Here is an 11,340-nt window from a genome sequence, read left to right as displayed (position 1 = left end):
AAAAGGATAAAATCAATACTGACTTGAATATTACACTGTCATATAATTAGTGACACCTAACCTTTTCCTGCACTGACAAATCAAATGTTTCCGAGGAAATAGGGTGGTTATAGTTTTGTAACTATGGACTGAATGCAGAGCTAAAGCGATATTCAAGAATGACCCAGTTCAAAATGTGTTTTTGATCGGGTAGAGAGTTGAAAATTTGGATAAATCAGATCAAGTTGAATTACAATTGGATTAGGATGAATTGGACAAAGTGGATTGTGTCTTTAAGGTGCCACTGTAATGTCACCAGCACTACAGTTTATGAATTACAGTTAATGACGACGGCATTCATGATCATAGAGAGAATGAATATTTGAATAGGTTTCAACTGCTAACAATGTAAAACTTTAGGGACATTTAATGTTCTGAAATGTAAAAAATAAACGTAAGCAAGACTGATAACATCAACAATAGTCTGCCTTTCTTTACAGCTTTTGGTTATAAATGGTGTATAAACGCAGTGTCAGAAGCCATTGTTTTTGAGCTGGGGCAGTATCTGAGACACATAATTGGTCATTTTGAAATGAAAGACATTCCACTAAGTCATAACAATTTCTAACCACCTTATGTCTACAGTGCAAAATGAAAATAAAAAAAACATGTATGAAGAACTTTTTATTTTGGCAAATACACAAGCTGTATTATGACAAGACATTCACTGTGCAAAGTACAAAAGTTGAAATTTCACATCACACAGCATATCATATGTAGGTGAAGGCCTCTGTGATGAGACACTGAGGCAAAAACTGTACTTTCTGCTAGCACATATATTTATCATGTGTCTGTTTGTACTTGACATTAACAATTTCCAAGCACTAGAGAGTTGCCATCATGGACATATGTGGAAAAGGCCTTCATCCAAGTCTGCCCCTGGAACTGTATTGTCGTTGTTTTTATCAGATGGTTTCATGGTTGCACATTTAGTACTTAGTCCTTGAGTTTCTAGTCAGAAGTCTTTCTCCTCAGAGGATGAAATGATCATAACCTCCTGGCTCTTAAAGTCCCATATGGCTGTCAGATGGAAGGCCATGTTGGAGAACACCACCAGATACTCAAACAGGGCAAAAAATGTATAACCTGTCAATGGAAAAACATGGTTATATGAAACACTCCCAGGACATTTGTTTAATCTCAAAGGTAAAAAAAAACCCTCTCTAACTACTAAGGGGAACATAACCCTACCTTTAATAACCTGTAAGTACAAACTAATGGACAAACTAAACTTTTAGTTTATTTAGAGTTTTATTGAAAAAAATTGCGAATTATTAAATGTAAAGGTAGGATATATTTTAATGTCAAGTGAGTTTATCATTTTTTTCTGTGTAACTGAGTTAAATGCTTCCACTTGCCACTATAATCTCCCCATTTTACGTCTTTATTTTCTTAACAAGCATTTCAACATGATATTTTTTGCTTTGAAATCAGGTTCAAATCTACCACTATTTTTTTCCAGTTGCATCAGCTACCGTTAACAGTTATAAAGCATGCCTTTTTGATTAATTGATGATTCTGAATTGGCCGATGGGGTGATTGTGCATGTCTTTCCATATTTTGTCCCTGTGTTCGACTGGTGACCTGTCAAGGTACTCGCCTCCCTTCTGATGATCTTGTACTATGTTCAAGATGAAGTGGGTATGAAAAATGGACCGATTGATGGAATAAGATTGAATGTGTATTGTCTGTGATTTAAGGGTATTTTTTCGAACCTTCACAAGGCATTTTTTTTAACCAGAAGATAAAGGTACCTTCATAAAGGTACTTTCATCACCACAGGGGCAGAACTGTTCTTTCAAAGGTACGGAAAGGAGGTAGAAAAATGTACCAGTTTTCAAGCAGCTGCAAAACATATGTACCCTTTTTGGATCATCTCTACACATTGATTTGTCAGTGTTTGGCATCATTTGGTGTTCCAGTTTACAATTCACAGGTCTTACGAAAAGGCCTGATTTGATACTTACTTCCTGATTCACAGTACATGTTGTGCTTCCAATAAAAGAATCCAGCAAATGCACAGAAGCAAACGTTGAGAAGTAAGAAACGCACTTTCCAGTGATGGGATTTGGCATCCTTTAAGAAAGAAATAATATTACTGAAAATGTTTGAAATTACGCATCTAGGATCGTAAATGTAGGTCTCTAGCATTTTGCTTTTATTATTTCTTACCTCAGGATTTAATGAATACTTCTTAATAGACTTCCACAGACGACAGGTTATCAGCATGTAGATAAGGGAACTCACGAGAAAGAGGACGAAACCTTCCTTATGCACAACTGAGGGACAAAATATAGATATTTCTTAGAGAGAAGGGAACATTTGATCTGTAAAGGGTGGATTTTGCGATGATTAATGACCAAATAAAAGTAAAGTTGGGATCAATTCACCCGATAGTTAGTTATATTGAATCACCACAGTGTGACATGCTTTGGCATATAGGCAATAATCATTTTAAATGAGAAATTAGGTTACATCTGCATTAAATATATCTTGTGTGCTTTTCTGTGTAAATAAAAGCAGAAACACTTCTGAAGACTTTAAATATATCAAAACATCTTTACAGATATGTAAAGAGAAGCTTCACCAAAGGTGTAAAGACAATAAGGACTACTTACAGTATGTCTCATTAGATGACACATATGTCAGAAGCAAGAGGCCAAGGTTTTCCGACACAGAAAAGGCAAAGCTCAAACAGCTGAGTATACTCTCAGGGAACCTGCCGGCAAAGCGTGACTTGTAAAATCGGAAGTAGGTAAAGGCCACCAGGAGCCTCGGTGCTGAGTGCAGTCCAATACAGAACCGCCATATGTGGCACTCAGGACTTAGGCTTATTGAGGCACTAATAGATGGCAGGTAGTTAGGAACCTGAAACCACACAGTGAAGACATAGTTTTAGTTTCAAACAATTATATAACAAGAGAGGCTAAATTCAATTGGAAATTTAAGGGTGTGAGAACAAAGGAGGGATTGTACTATAAATTCCTCAGTAGGAGAGCTGTAAGATCCTTGTAAGAAAAACACAATTTACGGATAGAAAAACATGGTTGGCTATGTTGGAAAACTACAGACATTACCTGGCAATGGGTACCGGTAGCATCCTCAAAATGAAAAACAGCAGATATGAAGACACAAGTTATGAGTCCTAGCAGTGGCAGGCACACAGTGCCCAGAACACAGGTGGTGAATGATATCCTGATGACCGGAGGCCTCTCATGCCCCAAAATATTTGAACCTTGGAGCATGTTTCCCTGCAAGAGTGAAAATATGTCCGATTTGAGAGCCTCTTAATGATAAACTTCTTTATTCATATTCTCATATTCATATAACTAATATATTCATATTCTCAATATTCATTTATTTGACAAATTTACACATGCACGAAACATGTGCGCACTGAAATCAACCTACCTCCACACAGTTTAAGGTAATCCAATAATCCAATAATAGACGCCAGCCACACGTATTGGCTGGACATTAACTACCCAACAGCAATCTTTTCATTATGGACCTGAATATTCCAGATTCCATCAAGACGGGGAAACAAACTGGGGATCATCCAGGCATCTTACCCGAAATGTTCAAACCCACGATGTTTTCACTTGAATGTTGTCCACAGATGATGCTCGAGCCTGCGGATGCCACATTCTTCCCTTTGAGGAAGATAGTTGGAGGAAAAAAAGGAGTGGGTGGAGAGAATCAGCACCCGGAAGAGAAGATGAGGGGAGTGTAGTAGCCTACGTTTAGGTTGCGTGGCCTGTCAAAATAATGCGCGCACCACATGAAAAATGCTGCGTGGAAGGTGTTTCAGTTACTGGTGAAATGTAGCCTGTGGGAAAATACCGCAAAATCCGTTTGGTTCGTAGCTGGAGGCTCTCCGTGGTGCTGAAAAACAGCAAACAAAGGATCGATTCATCTGCACTTTTTTTCTATTCCTCGTTCATTGTACGTAGTCCACTGTACGGTATGGTCTGGTGAGGTAAACATGTAGTTGTATCGGATCTGCCAATCCGCCGCCCCGCCTCTCTGGTTTCATTCATTCAGTGCACTTGGTAGACTTCTGCAGGACAAGCTATCGCACGCTTTATACTGCTGGATTCAGCCTCCCGTAATATTTTTATTTCTATTGAATGAAACTGGTGTAGTACAGAGCCACTCGAATGGTCATTGGATCTAAAATAATTTGCTTCAGCACAATGAAACCACGGAGAATCCAATTATTTCGCTTATTTCTGTGCGTCACTGTCATGCCAAGTAAGTTTGCATTAATCTCATTTTTTCATTTTACCTCAATCTACATACATTATTGATTTGATAGGCCGTTATCCGTGCTCGTGGTCAGCTGTGTGCGCTGTTTGATCATATCAAAAAGCAAACTACGTTTGAGGGATAATCTGCTCACCTCCCAAATACATAGAAAATTGAAAATAAAAGAAAGATTTGAGAACAATATTAAAGTTTCTTCTTCAACTCCAGTTAATTCTCAGATTTTTTTCTTAATGTCACTGTCTTTATGTTTAATAGATTGCACATACATCTGAGATATCATCTCGTCTCCTATGCAAGCTGGTACCCAGAATCTACAAATTTGCGACAGTTGTTAAGGGATTGTGCGATCATCATAATCCCGTATTTTCTGTCTCACTCAAAGGCTTTATTCAAACAGTGATCTCGTGTTAACATCTGGTCTGTCCAGATCCATTGTTGAGGCCAGAGTAGGAATTATGCATGTGTTTCATTTCTAAAAGAAACTATCTATAACTGATTATAAAAGTCTCAAGATAAAAAAAAAACTAAAACTTATATTTGGTTTCTACAACACCCGACAAAAAGTATGGTTTCACCAGTCTTTCCTTTTGGAAAAGAAAAAAAACCCACTGATATGACACAAAACATTTAATAAGGAAAGTGTTTTAATGTGCAGCTTTCCATGTACTGTAGAGGTAATAACTGTCATCTACCCATGTCCTTAACCTGACAATAACCCCTTTATCATCAATGATTGTGGAAATGTGCATGTTTTTTTCAATCAGCCATCTTCATATGTTTCATTTCAGCAAACAAAAATTCTGACATCATCTCCTTGTCCAGTGAAGATCGGTGATTAATCAATAACTATCACTTTCATCCAGTCATCCACAGTCTGTGACTGCTTCTCTTTATTCCTCTTGTTTTCTTCTGTTTGGGTGTTAGTGATGGTTTAAGTTTGGCTTTTCTGTACATAAATTACATTTCCCTTAGTTGATCTCTCACAGGGGAGTTACAAGTATTCTGCACACTTGATTTTCATTATTTTATCGTGTATATTTAAAGTTTTGGTCACACTCTGTTCTGAATTAACTTCTTGGATGAGTTTTATTGTTCTTCCCATTGTTTCCATTGTTTCATACCACCAATCAGCCTGGTTCAACAACTCATTTGCATATTTACAATAGTGCATGTATTTATTTTATAAATACAAATCACATTGTGATTCCATATTGTTTCTTCTACCTGATCTGAAAATATTTCATTATTTAATTTTCACAGTTTGCTTTATTAATTTGTTTAATAAGATCATTTTGAGCTATATCTTTGTCACACTTTTTGTGTGTTTTTCTTCTCCAAAATAAAAATAGTGTAATGAACATCATTCCATAGCGCTTATTCCAAATATTATTCCAGGCTTTGTATTATCCACATTTTAATTTACTGTAGAGGTCTGAGCTCCCTCTTTATATTCATTTTGATTGTTGCGTGTGCTGTTAAGCATTCAAATATCACTTATTACAGTCAACATCAGAAAAGGTCACTGCTGGATCACAATGTTAGATTTGCCTGATCTCCTTTGAAAGCTTTATATAAGGGTGATCTAGCCTGGCTTCCACTTTGCCACATCTCACCATCTGTCATGCTTTCACATTCTGTGTCACATGTTTTTCCCTCCTTTTCCACCTCAGCAGCATCCTTTACACTGGCTCTGCTGTAAATGCCACTGTGCAGAACAGATACTTAACACGTAATCTGAATGTACCTTCGAGCAAATACCACATTTTCCTGAAATAAAACTTTAAAAAAGAAAATGTCATGCTGCACGCTGATTTAAAAAAAGTGCATTGTATTATTTTTCTCCTTTGCTTAGCTTGTCGAAGTGCTCACACAAAGTATGCTCAGAAGCTCCTGACAGATTTAATGACCAACTATACAAGTGCACTGAGGCCTGTGGAGGACACAAACACCATCCTGAACGTAACTCTGCAGGTTACTCTGTCACAAATCATCGACATGGTAAAACACCACAGTGAACATGTCGGCTCAGGATTAATCTGTGCAGAAACAGTCACATTAATATTCCAGCTGTTATGGCAGGTTTTGCTTCTGTGATGCCATTATTTTTTCATAATTTACAATTTCTTACAGGATGAGAGAAACCAAATTTTGACTGCATATTTATGGATACGGCAAGTTTGGTATGACGCTCACCTCAGATGGAATAAAGAAGATTACGATGGACTAGACACAATCCGTATACCTGGTAGTTATGTATGGAGACCTGATATAGTTCTATATAACAGGTAGGTCTGACTTTCGTTGGGATAATTGTTCGATTGATGTCACAGGAGGCCTTTACTGGTCAATTCCCCAAAGACATTATTCAGGGTGTCCACGCCTTTGTCCGGTTTCCATCACCCTTATCAAGATCACCAACGACCTACTCATGGCAGCTGACTCCGGTCTCATCTCCATTCTCATCCTCCTCGATCTAAGTGCAGCTTTTGACACCATTTCTCACCCCATCCTCCTCAATAGACTCTCCTCCTTAGGCATCACCAGCACCCCCTGCACTGGTTTCACTCCTACCTCACAGGCCGCACTCAGTTCATACAGCTCAAGTCCTTCTCCTCTCAGCCCTCCCCTGTCACTTCAGGTGTTCCCCAGGGCTCCGTCCTGGGGCCCCTCCTCTTCATCATCTACCTCCTCCCGCTTGGCAATATTTTTCGAAAATTTAGTATACATTTCCACTGCTTCGCGGATGACACTCAGCTCTATCTGTCCAGTAAACCTGACGCCAGTCTCCCTCCCTCCACCCTCACCCACTGCCTCTCTGAGATTAAATCCTGGTTCAATGCAAACTTCCTTAAACTCAACAGTGATAAAACGGAACTCCTCCAAATCCACCCTTTCCAAAGTTGACAGTTTTTTCTTCACCATAGACAGCTCCGCCGTGTCCCCCTCCCCTCAGGTTAAGAGTCTGGGTGTCATCCTCAACAGCACACTTTCTTTCCACTCCCACATCAATAACATTACCCGGTCTGCATATTTTCATCTACGTAACATTAATCGTCTCCGCCCCTCTGTAACTCCTCACACCACTGCTATCCTGGTCCACAGCCTCGTCACCTCCCACATAGATTATTGCAACTCACTCCTTTTCGGTGTCCCTCACAAATCCCTTCATAAGCTTCAACTGGTCCAAACCTCTGCAGCCCGCATCATCACCAGTACCCCCTCCTTTCACCATATCACCCCCGTCCTCCAGCAGCTTCACTGGCTCCCGGTCAAATTCAGAATTACTTTCAAAACCCTACTGTACACATTCAAGGCCATCCACAACCTCGCCCCCCTGTATCTGTCTGATCTCCTAGCCATTGTCATCCCATCTCGCTCCCTCAGGTCTTCCTCCTCCCTCCACCTCTCTGTGCCCTCTGCTCGTCTCAGCACCATGGGGAGCAGAGCTTTCAGTCACTCTGCTCCCCAACTCTGGAACTCACTCCCACCAGACATCCGCAACATTGACTCTTTACCTCTCTTCAAATCAAAACTCAAAACCCATCTGTATCAAGCTGCATTCTCCCTCTAGTCTCTTTTTAACTTGTGTTATTTTATTTATTGTGTTTTTAATGTGTTGTAAACTGTCCTTCAGCGTTGAGAAAGGCGCTTTTTAAAATTAAATGTATTATTATTATTATTATTATTATTATTATTATTATTATTATCACAGCCGTAACAAATGCAACAGTGCAGCTGATAACAACAGGACTAACATAAAGTGGCAGGGCTCTTGCGATTAAGAGGCAGAGAAAGAGCAAATAAGTCTCATCTAAGTAGATCTACCTAAGGATGTTCCTGATAATATCATTTTATTAAGTATATTTGAAAACAGCAAGGGGAAAAAAGCACGTTGTGACAGTTTATTCCTTGAACTCAGGTTAGGATCACTTTTTACACACCTGAGATTGTAACTCTGTATCTTACGTATCTTACTTCTGGTACAAGCCTTTCTTTTTTTGTACTTTTCAATGTCTGAAACCAAGACAATGGTGACTTTATCATTTGACAAACTTTTCTTTATTGCTAAGCCTTGATAATCTTAAAACGTTCCCTTTCAAGCTTGAATGAATGCACTTAACTCAAGTGTTGGGGTATCTATTCTGACTTTATACATCTCCTCTGAAGAGTGTTATAAAATGCAGACACAAGACTGAGGAACAGGTACAACTTTCAAAAGTGTGTGGATTATCTTTATTTGTCGTGTTTATGCCTTTGAGTGCTGTTCAAGTTTCTGCCTCAGCTCAGTTTCTTCTGTCCAATGATTCTTTAATCTGTTTGCTCCGATTTACTTTTGCAGAAAAGTTATCTTTGTTTTTCAGTGCAGACAATCATTTCACCGGTCCCATGGACACTAATGTGGTGATCCAACATAATGGCCAGATGATGTGGGATTCGCCTGCCATCACCAAGAGCTCCTGCAAAGTAGATGTGTCCTACTTCCCCTTTGATGTTCAGCAATGCAGGTTCACCTATGGCTCCTGGACCTATAACGGAAATCAGCTCGACATTCTGAATGCCATGGAGAGCGCTGACCTGGCTGACCTAGTGGAAAATGTGGAGTGGGAGATCCTCGGTATGCCGGCTAAGAGGAGCATTATTCTTTATGGCTGCTGTGCTGACCCGTACCCAGATATAACCTACACCCTGAAACTCAAGCGAAGAGCTTCCTTCTATGTTTTCAACCTGCTCATACCATGTGTGATGATCTCTTTTCTTGCTCCACTGGGCTTCTACCTGCCAGCAGATTCTGGAGAGAAGGTCTCTTTGGGTGTCACTGTGATGCTTGCACTCACTGTCTTTCAGTTGCTGGTTGCAGAGATCATGCCACCCTCTGAAAATGTACCACTTATTGGTGAGGTTAATCAAATGAGGTCAAATACTAACACACTAGGTGTGATGACAGCATTGCAAATCAATATTGAGATTGTCTTGTCTTTTTTCATTTACATAGGAAAATATTACATTGCAACAATGACCATGATCACAGCCTCTACTGCTCTGACCATCTTCATCATGAACATTCACCACTGTGGCCCAGATGCAAAGCCTGTTCCCAAGTGGGCCAAAACAGTAATTCTGCAGTACATGGCCAGGATGTGCTTTGTGTACGAGGTTGGTGAGAACTGCATGTCACCCCAGCCAGAGAAACAAGAACCTTCACTTTCAAAGAACACCACCTGCAACATGAACGGACAGGCAGGACCGTGCAGAGAGGATGGCATCTTCAAAACGGAAAGAGGACAGGAGACAGTAGGTTCCATGACCGCAGAGGAGCAAGAAGAAATGGATCAGATGAGTCCATTAGACTCAGTTGGTAGGAACCCGACCAATCATTACAGCACTTGGGAGAATGGCAACTTCATGAGCATGGAATGTGGGGATTCAGAAGCTTCAAGAAGATGCAGAAAGGGAGGAGTGAGTGATGGAGAGAGAAAAGATGGAGAGATTTCCTGCAACTCACAAAGCAACGAGGGGCCGCTGCTGTATAACATCGAGTACATAGCCAACTGTTACAGAGATCAGAGAGCTACACAGAAAAGGACTGGGGAATGGAAGAAGGTGGCCAAAGTTTTAGACCGCTTCTTCATGTGGATATTCTTTATAATGGTGTTTTTCTTGAGCCTTCTTATCATGGACAAAGCCATCTAACTGAAGACCTCCTCAGATGCCAGTCTTAAAGACAGCATCACAGTCTACAAAAGTATTACCAAAAAACTTGTATTAACATTCATGTTTACATACCTGTTAGAAATGGTTTGTTCTGAAATGTTATCATCCTATTAATAAGTAGAATTAGATGTTTGACTTTTATTTCACAACTTTGCAATGCTAATTACGTTATAATCACTCAAGATATGGTAAGTCTGTTGGAAAATTGATAAGATTTTCAAATCATGGTATTGTCACAAGAGTTCTCTTTTGTGTTTTTCTTTAAATGATAAAAAAATACTGATAAGTTTCTGTTTTTGTATTGAAGGATTCACCAAAGCAATATGAAGACGAGACAAATAATTATGATATCCTCAAACACTTCAACTGTTCAAAGATTTACAGTCAGATTTATGTCAGAAATTATCAATTTTTTTCAGTGTACAAAAGAAATAGCACAAAATTAAGGTGAGGAAACAATAAATAAAACCCTACAGAGACTGTTGTTCTTGTGTTGTTCTGCTGGTGCCTTTAGAGTGAGGCCTCACTTAGCTTAGCAAATCAAGTCAAGTCTGCCAGGGGTCATAAATATTAGAACTGTGGATGAAGTATTTATCAACTTAGAGCAACTTCCACAAAAGGTGAGTCCAATGTAACCTGTTCATCTCAGTTACTAAGAAGGCTTTGTGTAAAATAGTTTAATTATATTTGTTGCTGGTGATCTGTCCAAGATGTATGCTACTTCACACCTAATAGCAGCTGGGATAGGCTCCAGGACCCCCGCGACCCTGGATTGGGAGTTTTTAGTGGGAGTTGAAAATGGAAGGATGGATGACACTTTATTTTTACCTACACAGATATGGTCTATAAGGCTCTAGTCAGTTTGATTCCTTTAAAAATATCTGATGCGCACAAACATCTAGTCCAAGAAAAAACATTGAAATCGCCATAAGCCTTGATAGGTATCATTAAGGTATTATCTAATTAAACGTGCCAATTTAAATTATGCGGCATAAACTTATAATAAACAAAGAAATGGGTATGAAAATGTATTCAAATAAGATGTGGTGATGCCTTTATATTCATAAAAAAAATCATATTTAGGATTTCCATGACAAGAATCCTAATTCACCACAAAAACAATTTAATTAAAAAAAGGGAGGTAGGAAAAACTAACGTAGAATAACCCATAAACACACTTGTATTAGAGTGAGATTTACCATTTGAAACTATGATTGTACTGTCAAACAGTTGCTAGCAAAATCATTCAACCTTCATTGCATCGGATTCCCTATAAAGTGGGAAATAAATAATTTTGCTGGTGACTATACAATCAGCAAC

General features: G+C 39.1%; 2 protein-coding genes across 3 annotated transcripts; one reads left to right on the top strand and one right to left on the bottom strand.

Annotated features, from left to right (window-relative positions):
- Positions 1-650: 650 nt before the first annotated feature.
- On the bottom strand, positions 651-3,805 carry LOC142388785 (acyltransferase PGAP2-like). Of its 2 annotated transcripts, none has more exons than XM_075474340.1 (6): positions 3,451-3,805; positions 3,117-3,290; positions 2,658-2,907; positions 2,212-2,318; positions 2,007-2,115; positions 651-1,125 (listed from the first exon to the last, which is right to left on the bottom strand). In XM_075474340.1, exons 2-6 carry the CDS (start codon positions 3,282-3,284, stop codon positions 995-997), a joined length of 765 nt encoding a protein of 254 aa, XP_075330455.1. In that variant the 5' UTR covers positions 3,285-3,290; positions 3,451-3,805; the 3' UTR covers positions 651-994. The 2 variants fall into 2 exon arrangements, with proteins under 2 accessions (XP_075330455.1, XP_075330456.1); XM_075474341.1 differs by having other exon boundaries at positions 3,612-3,805.
- A 430-nt stretch (positions 3,806-4,235) lies between these two features.
- On the top strand, positions 4,236-10,099 carry chrna10a (cholinergic receptor, nicotinic, alpha 10a). The gene is made up of 5 exons (XM_075474339.1): positions 4,236-4,293; positions 6,161-6,306; positions 6,439-6,593; positions 8,670-9,202; positions 9,302-10,099. Exons 1-5 carry the CDS (start codon positions 4,236-4,238, stop codon positions 9,997-9,999), a joined length of 1,590 nt encoding a protein of 529 aa, XP_075330454.1. The 3' UTR covers positions 10,000-10,099.
- The last annotated feature ends 1,241 nt before the right edge of the window (positions 10,100-11,340 follow it).

Source organism: Odontesthes bonariensis, chromosome 9 (genome assembly GCF_027942865.1).
Source record: "Odontesthes bonariensis isolate fOdoBon6 chromosome 9, fOdoBon6.hap1, whole genome shotgun sequence".
Lineage (NCBI taxonomy): Eukaryota > Metazoa > Chordata > Actinopteri > Atheriniformes > Atherinopsidae > Odontesthes > Odontesthes bonariensis.
The sequence above is the reverse complement of the archived record's forward strand: the minus strand, read 5'-3'. Positions and strand labels throughout refer to the sequence as shown.